The 20857-nt window shown below is 35.7% G+C and overlaps 1 protein-coding gene across 3 annotated transcripts in view; it reads right to left on the reverse strand.

Moving 5' to 3' along the window:
* CNOT6L (CCR4-NOT transcription complex subunit 6 like) overlaps positions 1-20857 on the reverse strand; it is a 128297-nt gene that overhangs the window by 15822 nt on the left and 91618 nt on the right. For all 3 annotated transcript variants that reach the window (XM_066386957.1, XM_066386956.1, XM_066386958.1), the window contains exon 9: positions 1977-2128. In XM_066386957.1, the coding sequence (XP_066243054.1) occupies positions 1977-2128 (152 nt within the window). The remainder of the gene's footprint in view (positions 1-1976; positions 2129-20857) is intronic.

The following is a 20857-nucleotide window of genomic DNA, read 5'->3' on the forward strand; positions in this document are numbered from 1 at the left end:
AGCCATTTAATTAAACTATATACATATATCCTTTATGTTAATAACATATAAAGAAATGAACAAGAGCTAGTCCTACAGATTATGAATTAGGTGCACTCTCACTTTTTATTTATATACTTTAGTAATTTTGGAAAATTAGTGAACATACAAAATTAATTTCTCTACAGAAATTTCTATAGAAATGTCTCTTACATTTTTTTTTTTAAAGATTTTATTTATTCATTTTTAGAGATGAGAGAGAGAGAGGAGAGAGAGACAGAGAGAGAGAAGGGGGGAGGAGCTGGAAGCATCAACTCCCATATGTGCCTTGACCAGGCAAGCCCAGGGTTTTGAACCGGCAACCTCAGCATTTCCAGGTAGACGCTTTATCCACTGCGCCACCACAGGTCAGGCTCTCTTACATTTTTATAGTGAAAAAAATAAACCCAACCCTGCAGAAAAGACCTAATTTTCTAAGTCTATTATTTTTGTAAAGTTCCCTTCTGTCTTACCAAGCTATAATTATCTATGATTTTGTGTAAACAAGTAACTGAAATATCTGTTACATGTGACAGAAATAATCATTTTAAAAAGCAATTTGATCACAGAATAAAAACTTGCAGCCAAAATTCTCTAAGCTCTTACTTTCCTAGAAGATTTATAGTGTCATTTTTGGCTGTAGCTTAAATAAATATCCACTGTATTAAATATTAAAAGCTTGCCCCTTCAAAGGGGTTATAAGCACTTCAATAATACTACCTCTTCTTCTAGGAGTATAAGAGTGACACGTTTCATTGTGAACATGTCCAATGTATAATTTAGTTGCTCTTCTGCAAATCAGAAGAGCAAAACTCCAAAAGAAATTTAATTTTCACATTAACAAAAACAAACAAAAAAATGTACCAAACTTTTGAGAAGAATGAGACTAAAAATGACATATTATAAAAGATAAAAATAGAGAGGCTAAAAAAGAAGAAAATTTAAAGTATCCTATCAAAAACTGGTTGTCTTTGATGATGGATCAACTGAATAATGGTGAAAAAAGGAGGTCTGACAGATATGCACGGTCTTTGAAGAATTAAAATAAATACTCAAAGCAAAAAATCTTTTCTTTTACAGCTAGCAAGTAAAAAAGAAAATTATAAATAAAAGCCCAAATGTGTTCTTATAGCTTCTCCTTACTCTTGCCTAAAGTATAGTTAAATAAACAATGAAACGCTCAAAGGTAACAGTAGAAAGGGAGAAGAAAGGTCTAGATATGCAGAGCACATAATCAGTTTCTGACTTTGATGCAAGCTATAAAAAATTTAAAATATAAAAGAAAAGTAGCAGATAGATAAAAGATCTAGCTCTTAACCTGACAATAACTGAGATATAACAAAGAAATTAGAGAAAATGTGCTAAGTACTTAATCTTAAAGACAAAAGCTTTCTTTTCACTCTCAAGAAGCTAAAAATATGGCTAAGAATAGAAACAACTCATCATAATTTACAAATTCAACCTAACTAAACTATTTTCTATTTCAAATAATCTTTTGGAATTAATGGCACACTAAATATCTTTACTAATATCCCAAGAAATATACGATTCTTTTTTTTTTAATTTTTTTTAAATTATTTTATTTATTCATTTTAGAGAGGAGAGAGAGAGACAGAGACAGAGAGAGAGAGAGAGAGAGACACACACACACAGGGGGGAGGAGCTGGAGGCATCAACTCCCATATGTGCCTTGACCAGGCAAGCCAAGGGTTTCGAACCGGTGACCTCAGCATTTCCAGGTCGACGCTTTATCCACTGCGCCACCACAGGTCAGGCCGAAATATATAATTCTTAAACATAATAAGTGCTATTTTCCTGCCAATCTCCCTCAACTTTCCACAAAAGACAAGAAAATAACTGTGCAATCAAGAACAGCAAGATTATCTGTACTTAAGTTTGAGATGGGAAAACATGGAATGGTGTTTATTTTTAGTAAGAGTATTTTAAACTGCACTCACCTGCTCCAAACAGTTCTTTGTGGACCTCTAACACCACAGCCACACCAATGTTATCCTTCGTCATCACTCTGTTCAGCATAGCTTCGGATCCATCTGAATTAGCCATTGCCACTTGGTTAAACTCCACTGTATGCTTCTGCACCAATGTAAATCTATAAAGTACAATGCATTATTATTATATTAGGTACTTGGACTACCTAGGTAGAAGACATTAAATGAAGGGAGTACAAAATACAGACTCTATTCACTGCCTCCCTAATCATTTTCTAGACAAAGGGGTCATTTGATACAGCTCTGGCAATGTGATGTAAGAACTCTGATTACCATAAAACTTTCTTGTAAGTACCATCTACTAATAATGGCATTTAAATCCCTTTGTCCTTTTACACCTCTGTGAAAGGTGTGATAAGAAGCAGGAGGGCAAAAGCCAAACCACTATGGATGAGGAAGCAACTGAACCAGTTCTGACTGCCATTTCTAGATTTCTTGTGTAAGAAAATTACCCTTCTCCCATTTTTTAAGCTACTATTATGATTTTCCGGTATTTAAAGGTAAACAGAACCTTAACTGAATCAGCACGTTAATGAGAAAGAACAGAATAAAATCTACCTACTCTGTTTGTAGTTTTATTCTCATCACTTCAAAATATGTGTCAAGAGAATGCAGAGACACATCCTTATCTCAGCTAACGAGAAGTGAATTTTTCCTTCTGGCTTTTTAGAGAGCTGGAATTAAGTGTATGTAAGTGTTTAGAGAAATAGATTCTATATGAAGAAAAATGGCTCTCTCTGTGATTATAGCCTCTACACTAATAGTATACGATCTACCGGAAAGTTCTGTCCGTTTTTGGAATAAAACAAAATACAAATTTTTCTTACCATCAACAAACTTTATTAAATAATATAATTGCCATTATTATTAATGATTTCTTGCCAGCGTGAGAGCAATTTGTATATCCCATTTTTGAAAAATGTTTTATCTTTTGATGCGAAAAACTGAACCAGTGCTTGTTTGATATCTTCTTCATTTTTGAATTTTTTGCCCTTCAAAAAATTTTGTAAGGACAAAAACAAGTGATAGTTGGAGGGTGCTAAGTCCGGGGAATATGGTGGATGTGAAAGAATTTCCCAGCCTCGTTCTGCAATTTTTTGACGAATCCCCAAAGCAGCAATGTGGCCTGGCATTACTATGATGTAGTATGATGTTCTTCCTATTGAACATCGCCGGCCTCTTTTCTTGGACTGCTGTCTTTAAATTATCCAGTTGCTGACAATACTTCTCCGAATTGAGCTTTTCGTTCGGTTTTAAAAGCTCATAATGTATTGGTCCTCGAATGTCCCACCATATACACAACATTCTCTTATTCAGAGTCAAATTTGGTTTAGGGATGGAAGGGCTAGGTTTTCTGGGTTCACAATATGCCCTTTTCCTTAAGATGTTTTCGTAGGTAATCCACTTTTCATCCCCAGTTATCATTCGGTTCAAGAAGGGCTCAATTTTGTTCCGAGCAAGCAGAGATGTGCATATGACGACTCGATCATCCAAATTCTTCTGACTTAATTCATGTGGCACCCATCTTGAATATTTCCACACCAATCCTATCTTCCGAATATGGTCCGAAATGGTTTGCTGAGCTGAATTAAGCCTTTCTGCAATCTCCGATGTTGTCAGAAAAGGATCTTGCTCCAACATGGTCTTAACAACATCGTCATCGATCAAAGATGGTCGCCCAGAACGTGGCTTATCAGAAAGGTCGAAATCACCTGTTTCAAATTTTCCGAACCATCTTCTGCATGCCCTATCAGAAACTGTACCTTCACCAAACACTTTCAATAAATTTCTACATGCTTCTGTAGCATTTCTTCCTTGTTGAAATTCGTAAAACTTACAGTGGTGTAAATGAACTTTATCAGTAGCCATGGGTACACTATCGCTTCACACATAAGACTAACGTGAATCAACTTTGTTTTAGTTAATTTGCTACGTCAGTATGTATACATTAAATGATAAAAATAGAGAGGCACACATGCACCAAATAAACATGTGCTTATGTCTTGAAACTTGTTGTGACAGAAACGAACAGAACTTTCCGGTAGACCTGATATTTTCTTAGAGCTAAATTAAGTACTGTAGAGTTGTAGGGCTTAACAGAACTCAGTCTAGCACTGACATTTAACATCAATATGATTTTGGTCAAGCTACTTACCCTCGTCTGCCTACTTTTTTTACCAAGTTTGTGGAATATTTATAAACAACCAAAACCTATTAAATATACTGTCTATGTTTCATTAGGTATTAAATGGAAAGAAGACCTTTGTTCTTATAACAGGTCCCTACCTTATCTACCTTCTAGCTTTGAAAGAGAATTATGCACACATCCCCTCAAAAATATTTACTAAAATCTTACTATGCCACAGGACACTGTGTTAGATGAAACAATACTCTTTTTCCTGATCCAATTCTGAATGTCTCAGATGAGTTTATAAGAATACAAGGTTAGGTCACGTGCCAAATTCTAACCTAGAGAGATTAAAGGGAGTCTAGTTTTCACCCTCTACTTTAAAGAGGTCACCTTTAAAAAGAAACATGAAGGATGAGGAGTTAGCTGAGTTATAAGCATAAAGAACAGGGATTATAAGCATTAAAGAAGTGAAATGCCCTGAGCCAGCTAAGAGCTTTGTTCATTTACATGTTGGAAAATAAAAAGGTATAAAATGATATTGGAGATAACAGGAAGAGGAATAAAAGGGTTCCAAACAAGTACATAATATTATATTTATATATTTTAAGATCACTCTAGCTGCTTTGTGAAGAATGAATTCCAGGAGCCAGAGTAGTAATAGTGAGATCAATTAGAAACTTTCTGGAGTTGTTTGGATGACAGGTGAGGATGGCTTTGACTAAGGCAAGAGAATTAAAGAGAAACTGAAAGATTCGTATGTTCTATAGGTAAAAACTGACCATCCTTCATATCAGACGTTTTCAAATATCCTTAAATAGTAGAATATCTTTATCAAACAATTTCTGGCTGGATTCCTATATACAAAACAGGTCAAAGCAGTATTATGTTTAAATAAATCAATTATTTAAAACAATGAATCTGTTTTGATGAATATAAAAATCTGAGAGCAGAGATGGTAATTACAGTCTTACATCAGTCAGTGTCAGTCCAATTTATGCATTTTCTTTTGGTTACACAGTATTAATAAAAATCCTGATTCACATAGACACACAGATACAAGTGGTAAATAACTGGCCTAGAGCTCAGAAAACACAGCAGGCAAAAACTCAGTTCAGAGGTCTGTACCAAAACAAGTCAACTAAGTACAATAGTAATAAGTTATTGATTTCCAAAGTGTTAAAAGTTGGTATTTAAGACATTTGAATGTACCTGTTATTTTTAAATTAGTTATGTATTTAATTTTTGAAATATCTTATAAACATATTTATAAAACTCTTGATGTTTATTTATAGGAACACGCGCGCGCGTGCGTGTGTGTGTGTGTCACAGAGACACAGAGAAAGGCAGAGAGAGGGACAGATAGGGAGATAGACAAGATAGGAAGAGAGAGAAATGAGAAGCATCAATTCTCTGTTGTAGAACCTTTAGCTGTTCATTGATTGCTTTCTCATATGTGCCTTGACCAGGGGCTACAGAAGAGCAAGTGACCCCTTGCTCAAGCCAGAAAACCTTGAACTCAAGTCAGCAACCTTTGGACTCAAGCCAGTGACTCCTTGCTCAAACCAGATGAGCCTGCGCTCAAGCTGGATCAGCCCGTGCTCAAGGTGGACACTTCGAGGTTTTGAACCTGGATCTTCTACATCCCAGTCCAACACTCCATCCACTGAACCACCGCCTGGTCAGGTAAAAACTGGAATACTTTATTCTACCAAAATCCGACCATTATTAGGTGGGGGGTGGGGGGTATCTAATTATTAGAAGTACCTGTACTAAAATGTTTTCCTGCATCTTTCTTCCATTATACCTAGATCTAGATCTTTTCTTTAAGGAATAAAAAATAAATCTAATCTCTCTTCCACTTGACATTCTAGTTGACCCTTGAACAACATAGAGAATAGAGACATCGACCCCCAGCACAGTTGAAAATCCATATATAACTTTCTTTTTTAAGAGAGGAGGGGAGATAGTGAGACAGACTCCTTTATGCAGCCTGATCAGGATCTACCTGACAGCCTGTCTGGGACTGATGCTCAAATCAACTGAGCTGTTTTTAGCACCTGAGGCTGACACTTGGACCAACCGAGCCACTGGCTGCAAGAGAGAAAGAGAAGCAGATGGTCACTTCTCTTGTGTGCCCTGACAGGGAGGGAATCAGACCTGGGACGTCCATATGCCAGGCCAATGTTCTATCCACTGAACCAGCTGGGCAGAGCCCTTGTATAATTTTTGATTCTCACAAAAGTTTAGTTGCCCCTCAGTATCTGCAGGAAATTGGTTCCAGGAACTCTATGGATACCAAAATCCAGGGATGATTAAGTCTTAAAAAAGAACAATGATAAACCATTGTTAAGGGAAATCGAAAAAGATATAATGAGATGGAAGAATACACCTTGTTCTTGGCTAGGAAGAATAAATATAATCAAGATGGCTATATTACCCAAAGCAATATACAAATTTAATGCAATTCCCATCAAACTTCCAATGACGTTTTTTAAAGAAATAGAGCAAAAAATCATCAGATTTATATGGAACTATAAAAAACCCCAAATAGCCAAAGCAATCCTAAAGAAAAAGAATGAAGCTGGGGGCATTACAATACCTGACTTCAAACTATATTATAGGGCCACGACAATCAAAACAGCATGGTATTGGCAGAAAAATAGACACTCAGACCAATGGAACAGAATAGAAAGTCCAGAAATAAAACCACATATATATAGTCAAATAATTTTTGATAAAGGGGCCAACAACACACAATGGAGAAAAGAAAGCCTCTTCAATAAATGGTGCTGGGAAAACTGGAAAGCCACATGCAAAAGAATGAAACTGGACTACAGTCTCTCCCCCTGTACAAAAATTAACTCAAAATGGATCAAAGATCTAAACATAAGACCTGAAACAATTAAGTACATAGAAGAAGACATAGGTACTCAACTCATGGACCTGGGTTTTAAAGAGCATTTTATGAATTTGACTCCACAGGCAAGAGAAGTGAAGGCAAAAATTAATGAATGGGACTACATCAGACTAAGAAGTTTTTGCTCAGCAAGAGAAACTGATAACAAAATAAACAGAAAGCCAACTAAATGGGAAATGATATTTTCAAACAACAGCTCAGATAAGGGCCTAATATCCAAAATATACAAAGAACTCATAAAACTCAACAACAAACAAACAATCCAATAAAAAAATGGGAAGAGGATATGAACAGACACTTCTCCCAGGAAGAAATACAAATGGCCAACAGATATATGAAAAGATGCTCATCTTCTTTAGCTATTAGAGAAATGCAAATCAAAACGGCAATGAGATACCACCTCACACCTGTTCGATTAGCTATTATTAGCAAGACAGGTAATAGCAAATGTTGGAGAGGCTGTGGAGAAAAAGGAACTCTCATACACTGTTGGTGGGAATGTAAAGTAGTACAACCATTATGGAAGAAAGTATGGTGGTTCCTCAAAAAACTGAAAATAGAACTACCTTATGACCCAGCAATCCCTCTCCTGGGTATATACCCCAAAAACTCAGAAACATTGATACGTAAAGACACATGCAGCCCCATGTTTATTGCAGCATTGTTCACAGTGGCCAGGACATGGAAACAACCAAAAAGCCTGTCAATAGATGACTGGATAAAGAAGATGTGGCACATATACACTATGGAATACTACTCAGCCATAAGAAATGATGACATCGGAACATTTACAGCAAAATGGTGGGATCTTGATAACATGATACGAAGCGAAATAAGTAAATCAGAAAAAACCAGGAACTGCATTATTCCATACATAGGTGGGACATAAAAGTGAAACTAAGAGACATTGATAAGAGTGTGGTGGTTACGGGGGGTGGGGGGGGGAGGGGGGAATGGGAGAGGGAAAGGGGGAGGGGCACAAAGAAAACAAGATAGAAGGTGACAGAGGACAATCTGACTTTGGGTGATGGGTATGCAACATAATTGAACGACAAGATAACCTGGACTTGTTATCTTTGAATATATGTATCCTGATTTATTGATGTCACCCCATTAAAAAAATAAAATTATTAAAAAAAAAAAAAAAAAAGAACAATGAATACAATTGGCCCTTTGCATCCCCAGACTGTCCCAACCATGGATTGGGAGAATACTGTTAGTACTATTTGAAAACTGATTAAATCCACAAATATAAAACCCAGGGACACAAAGGGCCTAATGTACATTTACTGAAGAGAAAAAAAATCCACATATTACTGGGTCTGTGTAATTCAAACCCTTGTTGTCCACGGGTCAACTGTACTTTAAATATACCTCCCAAGTCTTTTCAAGAAAATAAATGATCAATTCCTTATATAATATGTGGTGTGAGACAGTTATTCAAATTTAGGCAAAGATGCACTACCCAAAATTGGGCATAAATACACTACTACCACCTTCATTTTGGACTGTACTTTTATTAATAAAGACTTTGGGGCAGTCATATTAATTATAAGCCATAAAATGATGAATATATATCTAAAACTTTTTTTTACACTATTAAACCAGGTCTCTCCAGTCCTTCATTTACAGATGCTAAAAACAAACAAGTGGGAAAAATGATTTTATTAAGCTATGTATGTTAATTATAGGGGTTTGGGGATGAGGGGGAAAAATTAAACTTACCTGCAACCTAACATCCCCAATAACAAGTAAATTATTTTATTCCTCAGACTTTTCTCCATACATGCACAAATATTTTATACACTGAAGATAATATCCATAAGTTTATATTTTGGCTTATTTATGACCATTCTACCAAATACATTTCCCTATAAAATTAAATATTCTTCAAAATCTACTTTTATGATTGTATTATAATTCATTATACAAATGCCCCATAATATATTTAACTATTCTGTGTTAGGCATTTAAGCTACTTCTGATTTGAGCTATTATAATTAATGCCATTATGAACATTTTTGTACAGAAATATTTTTCTATACTCTCTAATGATTTTATTCCTCCCTCTCTCTTTCTTTAATAATCTAAGAGCAGCAGACTTTATCAATTTCTGTTAAGTATCATTTCATGAGCTCCTACACATTAGTTCATCCATTCAGATATAAGTGCACTGTGAAGCTTCATTCCATTTCTCCAAAAGATTAAATATTCCTGCCAGCTTTTTGGTTTTTATAAATCTTATATACATATATCTGTCTTCTCTGAAATAAAATTCTCAGTAGGACAGAGCAGATAATAAACTAATAAAAGCTGCTTATTATTGAGGGTTTATTTTGTATCAAGACCTGTGATAAGTACTTCATACATATTAGTCCTAAAATTTGCAAAAGCTTTGCAAAAGGTGGTCATGGAAGTACACTGCCCAGATTCCTCATCAATACTTCAGGAATTGCGATAGTTGCAGAGTGCTGCCTCACCCAAGGTCAAGTACAATATATACTTCTAGGAATAGCTCACGTCCAATTATATATCATATAAGCAAAAGATGAAGGTCTATGAATTGTGGCCCAATCTGGTTTAATTCTCACAGGACATTTCAGCTCCAAAGCTATAGGTGAGGTCAGCTGAGGTTATCAGGCTGGCAACACAGCTCTATCAAGTCTATTTTGTCAGATATAAGTACTGCTAGCCTAACTTTTCCTTTCATTTCAATTCACATGAAATATCTTTTTCCATGTGTTTACTTTTAGTATGTGTCTATTTTCTTGTTCTGAGGTGGGTCTCTTGTAGACAGCATATGTATGGGTCTTGTTGCCTTGTCCACTCAGCTACCCTATATCTTTTGATTAGAGCACTTAAGCCATTTACATTTGATGTACTTATTGATATGCATGTACTTATTACCATTTTATTCTTTTAACTATGTTCCTCTGTTTTCTTCTTCTTCCTCTTCATCTACCCTCTTCAGTCCTCCCTCCTCCTTCCTCCCTTTCTTTAAGCAAGCCCTTTAACATTTCTTATAGTACTGGTTTGGGGGTAACTAACTCCTTAAGCTTTTTCTTGCCTGGAAGTTATTTCTCCTTCATTTTTTTGTGTGTTTTTTTTTCCATTTCTCTGAAGCTGGAAACGGGAAGGCAGTCAGACAGACTCCCGCATGCGCCCAACCAGGATCCACCCCGCATGCCCACCAGGGGGCGAGGCTTTGCCCCTCTGGGGCATCGCTCTGTTGCGTCCAGAGCCATTCTAGCGCCTGAGGCAGAGGCCACAGAGCCATCCCCAGCGCCCGGGCCATCTTTGCTCCAATGGAGCCTCGCTGCGGGAGGGGAAGAGAGAGACAGAGAGGAAGGAGAGGGGGAGGGGTGAAGCAAATGGGCGCCTCTCCTGTGTGCCCTGGCCAGGAATCGAACCCGGGACTCCTGCACGCCAGGCCAACGCTCTACCGCTGAGCCAACCAGCCAGGGCCTCTACTTCAGTTTTAATCATAGGTCCCTGCTTTTCATCACTTTAAATATTTCAGGCCAATCCCTTCTGGTTTGAAATGCTTCTATTGAAAACTCTGCTGACAGACTTATGAGAATACTAATGTAGGTAACTAGCTGCTTTTCTCTTGCTGCTTTTAAGATTCTCTCTTTGTCTTTAACTTTTGGCATTTTAATTATGATGTGTCTTAGTGTGGGCCTCTTTAGGTCATCTTGTTTGGGATTCTTTGAGCTTCCTGGACTTATGTAACTTTCTCCTTCATCAGGTTAGAGAAAATTTCAGTCATTATTTCTTCAAATAGGTTCTCGATCTCTTTTCTCCTTCTGGTACCCCTACGATATGGACGTTGTTGTGCTTCACTTCACGCTGTCCCAAAGTTCCCTTACACTCTTCTCATTCTTTTAAATGTTTTTCTTTTTGCTGCTCTGATTGGGTGTTTCTTTTCTCCTTTGTCTTCCAAATTGCTGATTCTATCCTCTGCTATATCCAACCTGCTATTTATTCCTTCCACTGCTTTCTTTATGTCAGATAGTGTATTCTTTATTTGTGACCAGTTCCTTTATATGGTTTCTATGTCCTTTTTTAAAGCTAGCTATCTCTTTGTTGAAGCTCTCACTTTGTTCCTTGAGCTTTCGTATAACCATCACTTTAAACACTATATCTGATAAATTGCTTATCTCCATTTCATTTATCTCTTTTTCTAGAGATTTCTCCTGTTCTTCATTTGGGGCCTGTTTCTTTTTCTCCCCATTTTGGCTGCCTCTTTGTGTTTGTTTCTATATATTAGATCTGCTACGATTCTCAGTCTTTGTGGGGTGGCCATATGTAGTAAGGTGGTTCTGTTGGATCCAGTGGTGCAATCTCCTTCATCACCTGAGCTGGGTGATTCAGGAATTTCCCTTGTGTGAGTTATGTGGGCCTTCCTGTTGTAATTGAGTCTTGATTGCTACTGGCCCATTGTGTGTGGGATCAACCCTCAGGCTAGCTGACTGTGAGGTTCTACCTCTATAAAATTTGCAAGATGCTGTGCAGGTGGCTGACCACAGGAAGTGGAATTCAACTCACTAGATTTGGTGCCGAACAAGTGTCCCCTTTGGATATGCTGCTTGTGAAGCTAACTGGAATCATGCTCTAACATTGTCTGAAGTTGGCTACTCAGTGTGTTGGTTCTAGGCCTGTTGGAAGGAACCTGGTGCAGACTAATGTAAGATGCGTTTGTGACTGGCCCTCAACAACTTGTTTGGAGCTACAATCGATCCACAATTTGTGGCTGCTTCTGCCGGGCTTCGGTGAGTGCAGGAAGGACCAAGCTGCACACCAAGTCTGACTTTTACCACCACTGGGGCAGGGAGCAGTTTAGCTAAACTCCCAGGGTATCTTGAGATCTGCCTCCAGCTGCCTCTACATGCTGGCTGCTTGTTAGGCTCAGTCACTGAAAGAGCCTCTAGTGGAGTCGGGAGGATGAGGCTAGTATATCTTCCCTGAGGGTGTAGGTTCCAGTCAGGCTTCAGGGACGCTGGTGAGTGTGTATAATGTTATTTAAAATAGCCTCCTTTTGTCTTACCATTTTCACCAAACCTTCGCTTTTTCTTAATTTACTTGGCAAAAATTATAGGTTTATAATCTTTATTAAAAAATACATGCCTGGTTACTGACTTTTCTTCTTAAAAAAACACAACCCTTTCAAATAAATCCAGACAATTATTTGGTTTATTAGATGCCTCAAACTATCCCTCCAACTTTCTTCCTCCTTAGTATAATTTATTATCGCATTCTCTAACTTTGTACTTTTAAAACTTCCCAATCATCTTAAGGTATCTGCTAATGTCTTTGATTTCAAAAGTTCAGAAAAACAAAACTAGCTTTCCTAAACAGAGTACATATGTCATTATAACATTTCCTTTCTTTGGCACTTAGAAACACTAACGGGTCTTATCATTTCAGCTTCGCCATGTCATGCAGTGCTTAGCAACAGTGATACATTCGAGAAATGCATAGTTAGGCATCTTCATCATTGTGTGAACACCATAGAGTGTACTTACACAAACCTAAATGGCATGGTACAGGCTATAAGTCTGTACAGCATGATACTGCATGAAATGATACAAGATTAAATCAAGAACAAGAAAAAATGTTATCAAGAGAATGGTAAACATGAGATGTATGAAGCTGCTGCTGCATACTGGTTTACAGCAAATGGTTTATTTTGTAAGTACAAAAAGCATACTCTAAAATAATGATCAAAACTATAATATAGCAAATACATAAACCAGTAACATAGTAATTTACTGTCATTATCAAGTATTATGTACTGTACATAATTGTATATGCTATATACTTTTACACAACTGGCAGTGCAGTAGATTTATTTACACCAACATCACCATAAGCATGTGAGTAATGCACTGCACTACTTTATATCAGCTACAACATCAGTAAGTGATAGAAACTTTCAGTTACATTATAATCTATAGGACAACTGTCATATATGCGGTCCATCACTGACAGGAACATTGTTATATGGTACATGACTGTAGTTAAAGAACCAAAAGGATAGTTGAGAACTAAGGACCAAAGAGTGTTCCTTCTTTCCAGTAAGAATTAAATAAGAACACAGCTATACTTCTTGAACCTCAAGCAGTCTTAAGGTACTCTGCTTTTAGAAAATGAAATTTCCAGCAATGGTACAGGTAGCTGTAATCTCCTACAACTTATATTGTTTCTGTTTTTATTTTATACTACATTTATGATTATAATACATTTGTAATTCAGTAAGAAATCATTCCATATTCTATCCATATCCATCTTAACACTACATCTTACTTCCCCCGTGTATACACAACCAAATGTAGTCCAATCTGCTTCTACTTTCTTTTTTTCTTTTTTTTTGTGTGTGACAGAGACAGAGAGAGGGACAGATAGGGACAAACACACAGGAAGGGAGAGAGACAAGAAGCATCAATTATTCGTTGCAGCACCTTAGTTGTTCATTGATTGCTTTCTCATATGTGCCTTGACCAGGGAGCTACAGCAGATCAAACCAGATGAGCCCACGCTCAAGCCGGTGACCTCGGGGTTTCAAACCTGGGTCCTCTGCATTCCAGTCCGATGCTCTATCTATTGCGTCACCGCCTGGTCAGGCTGCTTCTACTTTCTAACAGATTTCCATACAGGTGATATTTTAACATATAGAGGTTTTCCTCCATTCCATCTATTAGATGTTTCTTTTAAATATGATGTACTGGTTTATAGTTACTTTCTACTCATCAAGTCTTGGTAATATGTAAAATCTTACTTGCCTCTATATTTCAATCATTTTATAATTCCTACTCTGTAGCAAGTACACAGACACTGTAAGTATCATTCCTGATGCTATTTTAGTCTAAGAATTCTTCTATATATTCACCTTTTTAAAAATCTTATTTCACAGATGGTCAAATGGATATGAGATCATATGTAATAAATATTGAAATGACCAAAAAATAAACAAAAAGACCCCACTCTTCTTATATGATTTGAAAAAAATTATTAGGTTGATTGTTTCAAATATAGGGAAAACATGTCCAAAATAGCCCTTCAAACAGTACAAAGAAATAACCCGATGTCTTATTAACTTGTGTAAAAGTAACTTTATTAGCTGTGATGTGATTAAATTAATGCTAGAGAGGACAGTGCACACAAACTATGAGCAATCAAAATAATACTGTAAAATTTCACTTATATGTGGACAAAATGCACAAACAAAACCAAACAAACATAGATACAGAGAACAAACTGATGGCTGCCAGAGGGGACAATGGTGGGGGGGAGGGCACTGGGCAGAAAAGGGGAAGAAAAATAAGAAGTACAAACTTCCAGTTAATGCACAGCAGAAGCAATACAGTTAATTATTAGCATAATATTATTGCACAGTGACAGGTGGTTACTAGCCTTCCTGTGGTGATCACTTTGTAAGGTATATAAATATCAAATCACTATATTATACATCTGAAACTAATGCAATCTTGTACGTCAACTAAATAAGAAAAGACAAGTAATATTCCCTCCCTGAGTTCTCATTTATGAGCCAAAAGGAACAATGTAGTACATAGCCAAGAAGAGCATAACTACACAAAAGGTAGCTGTGACCCTTTCTGGGTCATATCCCAGCTCCAAGTTTTTATTGTATATTCAGTACTCTAAGATACTATGTGTTTTGGGGTCCCTTTAAGTAATAATGGGACTGTGAGAAAATAATTTACTAGAAAAGATAAGCTTAGAAACTGGATAACTAAGAAAGGAAAGTGAATATACACCATTCTACCTATATTTGTATAAATCTTTAACCACTGAAAGCCTCTGAATAGCCTTTGAAGTTAGGTGGAACTGTTACTATTATCCTTAATGTAGAGGTACAAAAACTATAGTACAAAGCAATTAATTTTATGTTCAGGACTAAATTAATGATAAAGTTGACATTAGAAACCAGAAATCACAATTTTTTTTAAAAAAATCACATAGGTAGACAGTAATAACAAGTGTTGGAGAAGTTGTGGAGAAAAAAGAACCCTAATTCACTACTGGTGGGAATGGAAACTGGTACAGCCACTATGGAAGACAGTATAGTGGATACCTCAAGAAATTCAGAACAGAGCTACCATATGCAATCCCTGCAATCCCTCTACTAGGTATCTACCTGAAAAACAAAAACATCTGCACACAGACATATATGCACCACCTATATTCATTGCAGTATTACTCACAGTGGCCAAGACTTGAAAACAACTAAAGTGTCCCTCGATAGAGGATTAAATAAAGAAGATGTGGTACATATATACAATGGAATACTACTCAGGCATAAGAAATGATGACTGTATTGCCATTTGTGATAACATTGATGGACCTTGAGAATTCTATGCTAAACAAACTAAAGTAAATCAGACAAGCTAAGAACTATATGATTTTACACATACGTGGGATATAAAACTGAGACTCATGGACATAGACAAAAGTGAAGTGGTTACCAGAGGGAGGGGGTTTGGGGGAAGGAGAATAAGGAGAGTCAAATATACAGTGATGGAAATTTATTTGACTTCGGGTGATGGACACACAACACAATGAACAGTTCAAATGTTATAGACATGTACACTTGAAACCTATGTGTTCCTATAGACCAGTGGTAATCAACCTGGTCCCTACCGCCCACTAGTGGGCGTTCCAGCTTTCATGGTAGGTGGTAGCAGAGCAACCAAAGTATAAATAAAAAGACAGATTTAACTATAATAAGTTTGTTTTATAAAGATTTATTCTGCCAAACAGCGAAAATATGACATAAAGTACTTGGTAAGTAATTATTATTATATGCTTTAACTTGCTGTAACTCTGCTTTATAAATTTTATAAAGTAAAGTTAATTCCCTACTTTATAAATCACCATTACTGTGGAACCGGTGGGCAGTTAGAAAATTTTACTACTAACAGAGATACAAAAGTGGGTGGTAGGTATAAAAAGGTTGACTACCTCTGCTATAGACCATTGTCACCCCATCTAATTTCATTTCTAAAAATCAGTCAATCAACCAATCAATCAACCAATCACATAGACAAATTCTAAATTCAAGCACCACATAAAACAGAGGAAATAACTGAGAAACCAACAAGACAGGATTATCAGAAAAGGTCATTTGAGGGTGATACTATAACCCCTGAATGCCCTCTTCTCAAGAACAAAACTACCTGTAGGAAGGAAATGCAAAAACTTGGCCTTACCTGACACCTGTGAGACTGGAAGCAAGTTAGAAAGCAGAGGCAATACAGCAAAGACTAACTAGTACACCATGCCCAACTAGTTCCCAACCCTCTCAGAAGAGATTGCCTCTTCACAGTGTCCTAAAACTGCTAACCTCAGGAAGAGCAAGCAAGACCAGTCTAGGTCTAGTTTCATTTTTCTCCATTTAAGATTTACAAAAATGGTGTAACTGGATGCAAGACCCCATTTCTACTAACTGTTAAGTCTATAGAATAAAACATGAAAAAAAAATTTAATTTCTGAGTTTAAATAACTTATCTATAATAAGTCTCTGCATACACATACATACAAATATATACATATATGTGCCTATATACTTTAGATTGAAGATAATACTTATTGAGGTAAAGAATGAAGCAAAAGCATTTTAATCAATCCAAACTTATTTCTGGTATCTCTATGCATCTACCAAAAAAAATAATGTTTATAGTGATGACCAAAAGGTACTGCCAAATCTTGAAGTGCTTTCTGAATCCCCAAAGATTAAACTAAAATGACTATAATTAAAAAAATATTTTATTGTATTCTAATTCTCCAGATATTGTTAATCTGTACCCTAGTCTTCACTAGACCATATCTGACCCTTTAATCACAATGGATGAGATTTTTTTACAGCACTTTTTTTTAATAGCCCTAAAAAAATTACTATTTGCTGAAATAGTAATTACTGTACTATATTTTCCATTTATTGTTACCTACTCTGTACCACTGTTTTCAATGAAGGGAAAATACTGTCATCACTGAAGATCAGGAATTGTCAGGTACACTGGTTTTAGAAAAGTGAGACTTTGGGAATGAGTACAGGGAGTAAGTCCGTTCTACAGCTAATTTCTGACTTTGTTATCTTGTATATCAAGAAATTACCTTACAAGGTAATATACAAATATACACAAATGAGAAAATAAGCCCAGAAAGGGTAAGAGAATCATTTAATATCATTTAGCTACATAAATATGAGAGTGACCTAGCTTCAAAACTGTCTTCTTTTGCACAGTATTCTCTCTCCAAAGACTTGAATAAAGGCAAGGTAGTATATTTTGTGCTGAATTCCAAATAGTATGGCATTATATAGTTTTAGCTAATATGATATCAACAAGTATTCCGTACTGCTCAAAAGAGGTAGAATGTAATAATGTATCACACCCAGTCTTTATCTGTTGCTGGATAAATGTTACTATCTAGGCAAAAAGAATTGAGGAAGTAAATAAATCCAAATGATGCATTTTAGTGTTTCTATGCATTCATCTCTTAAATAATTCATAGTATTTATAAAAATTCTAGCATCAATTTTCAAAATATCAGTTGTTTCAAGTTTTCTAGATAATAGGTATAATTTTTAATCAAAATCTTGAACTACCTATAAATTATCAAGATATTTTAGATTTTTCTCTCAAAATCATGAATGAAATAAAATTTTTCTGTATTATCTTCCTTCAGAAAGAAACAGTGGCAAATGGAAAAAGAGCTTGATATTAGATATCTCAATGTTATCAGAACTTTTTTTTATATTATGGTGTTTCAAGGAAATCTGTGTATGAGTATGGGTAACAAATTTCAAATTAAAGGCAATTTTTCCAAATGCGGCAATCTTATAAGAGATACAAGTAATATCAGAAGCTCAATATAAGAAGCCTAAAGAAGGTATGTACAAATCAATGAAAAGTAGTCCAAATAAATACCTTTTCATTTAAATTCTCTTAATTCATTTACTTAAAATAACATGCTGGTAATATGCCTATATCAATAAAAAACATTTAACTGGCTTTGTTATAATAGATATTACAAAGGAAAATAGTCATGACCATGTAGATGCTTATTTTACAAGTAGATGATTCCCTATCTAATGTATCAAACTCAAATTATTATTCATGAGATTCTACCTCTATCAGACTTCATACATTTCAGTCTTCTATTGAGGGTCTCCTCAAAATTTCTACTCTAAAATTGGCAGCTTTTATGAAGCAAAAACATTCTTCTCTCGTTTCCTCATGATGATAACCAAAAGAATCTGCTTCAAACCATCAGCCAACACTATACCTTCTAAGCATGTTATGTATGCCTCAGCACCCTGAAGTAGGAAATACAGTTTTAAATCCAACACACACAACATAATAAACCCAGTAAGGGAGAAATACTAAAATTACAAAGGACTACAGAAAGAGAAAAACATGGTAATAAAAATATGCCCAAGTCACTTACTAGTTTACAAAGTACCTACCCGTTCTTGTAACTACCTTTGCAGTAAGCAGGCTGAATACTGTTTTTCATTTTAAACTCAAAAAATATTACAGCACAGAGAATGCTACAAAATTATTTATGTATCCTAATAAGAAGATTCAGAGTATTCTCATTTTGATTGTACCGTTATCAACTATATTAACAGCCCCAAAGAAAAACATAGGTCATGTTTTCTATACATTTGATAATGACTTCTTTCTACTATCCTGTCTCAATCAATTCTTTAACTCTCTATCTCCATAAGCTCTGTATCTCTCTTATCTTTTGCCTTATTTATCTTAATGACTATCTATCTTATATATCATATTGCGATTTTCTAATATGCTTACTTTTTCTACTAGATATGAGCTGAGTGGGATTAGTAACTGTCTTGTCTATCTCTGAATTAATTTTGACTAGCATAGTACTTGTCACAAAGCAAATAGTAATCATTTAATGAATACATGATTAAATAAATGTATAAAATGTTAATTTAAAATAATGAAAAGGTTGATAAAAATTAATGGTTCTGAAAATGGCTAAGCCAAAAAAAAATTTTTTTTTTCGCAGAAAAACTCAGCAATTCCACTTCTGGAAATTTACCCAAAGAAACCCAAAACACTAATTCAAAAGAGTATGTGCACTCCTATGTTCACTGCTGTGTTATATACAATTGCCAAGATTAGGAAACAATCCAAGAGCTCACTAGTAGATGAGTGGATGAAAAAGTTGTGGTACATTTACACCAGTGGTTCTCAAAGGGTGTGTCCTAGAAGATTTCCAGGTGCACCCTATGGTATTCCAGAGAAATATGTGCCTGTTGGGGACCAAAAAACCAACAGGGTTTTTGGAGTTTAGATTTTTGAGGGACAGAGGTATGGAGAATTGGCTGTAAGCTGACAGTCTGCCCAACCCCCCACCTCACTTGCCTGATTAGGTTGCAAAAGGCTGTTAAACTGTGGGGCTGGATTGTTTACACTACCGCTATGTTCCCCAGAAAGACTAGAGGCAAGTTTCTTCTATCCTTTGGTGTAAAGTTAAGATGATATGTATGGTGGGGTTTTCTGCACTCAACACAATTAAGAGTAAAAAGAGAGGAATTCTTCAATGTATTGATTAGGAAATGAGAGTTTGCCTTTCAAATATATGCCCAAACATTGAAGAAATCGCTAGGACACATCAAGCTCATGTTTCTCATAAACACAATGAAAAAACTTAACACATTTGTGCCAGGACCTGCCGAATTTACTAAATCTAAGAAAGTATCTATATATATAAAAAGATAACTTTTTTGTCATTTTTTAAAATTTTTAACCCCTTTATTACAAATTCTAAAAAGCATAACTCAAAAAATGTAACATAAAAATGTTTTTTAATGTCAGAATAAATTTAATTTTGTATTTATTTTATTTAACTATCATAAAAGCATTCTTGGACTTAAATTTTTTAAAAATTTGACTTAATTATTATAATGCATTTCTCAGAAATTTGTATATAGTGTACCTACAGTTACTTGTAAGATTTTAAACGCACTTCAACTTCAGAAAGTTTGAGAACCACTGATTTACACAATGAAATACTATGTGACCATAAAAAAGAAAATCTTACCTTTTGCGATGGCATGGATGGACCTGGAGAGCATTATGCTAAGTGAAATAAGCCAGGCAGAGAAAGACAAGCACCAAATGATTTCACTCATATGTGTAACTCTAATAAACAAAATGAACTAACAAGCGAAAGAGACACTGACTCATACATAGAGAGCAGGAGGACAGCTGTTAGGGATGGGGGCTGGATGAGGGAGGTAGAGGAAAGGAGCAAAAAAAGACAAAAAAGAGAAAGAAAAACTCACAGACACAAACTATGGTGTGGTGATTGCTGAGGTGGGGGCTGGGAAGTAGGGGAGGAGGTTGGGGAGAGTATAGGAGGAATAAATGGTGATGGAAGAAGATATGACTTGGGGGGGGTCAACACAATACAGTAGACAGATGTGTCATACAATTAGGCATCTGAAACCTGTATAATTAGGTTAACCAGTGTTACCTCAATAAATTCAATTTTAAAAAATTGGTCATATTATAGATTAAGTGGTAGGGAAGTGGTAGGGAACTTATTTCTAATCTCAAAAGGTATTAATTTTTTCACATTAAAACTAATATTTTATTTCATGAAAATATATTTGGTTATATGATAAGGACACCATACTCAAGTATACGAATTTACTTAAAATTTAATTTTTATATCACTGGCTTTCTAGCTTTTTGATTATTTAATAGGGTCAAACCAAAGACAATT

This window comes from Saccopteryx leptura, chromosome 5 (assembly GCF_036850995.1).
Source record: "Saccopteryx leptura isolate mSacLep1 chromosome 5, mSacLep1_pri_phased_curated, whole genome shotgun sequence".
Taxonomy (NCBI): domain Eukaryota; kingdom Metazoa; phylum Chordata; class Mammalia; order Chiroptera; family Emballonuridae; genus Saccopteryx; species Saccopteryx leptura.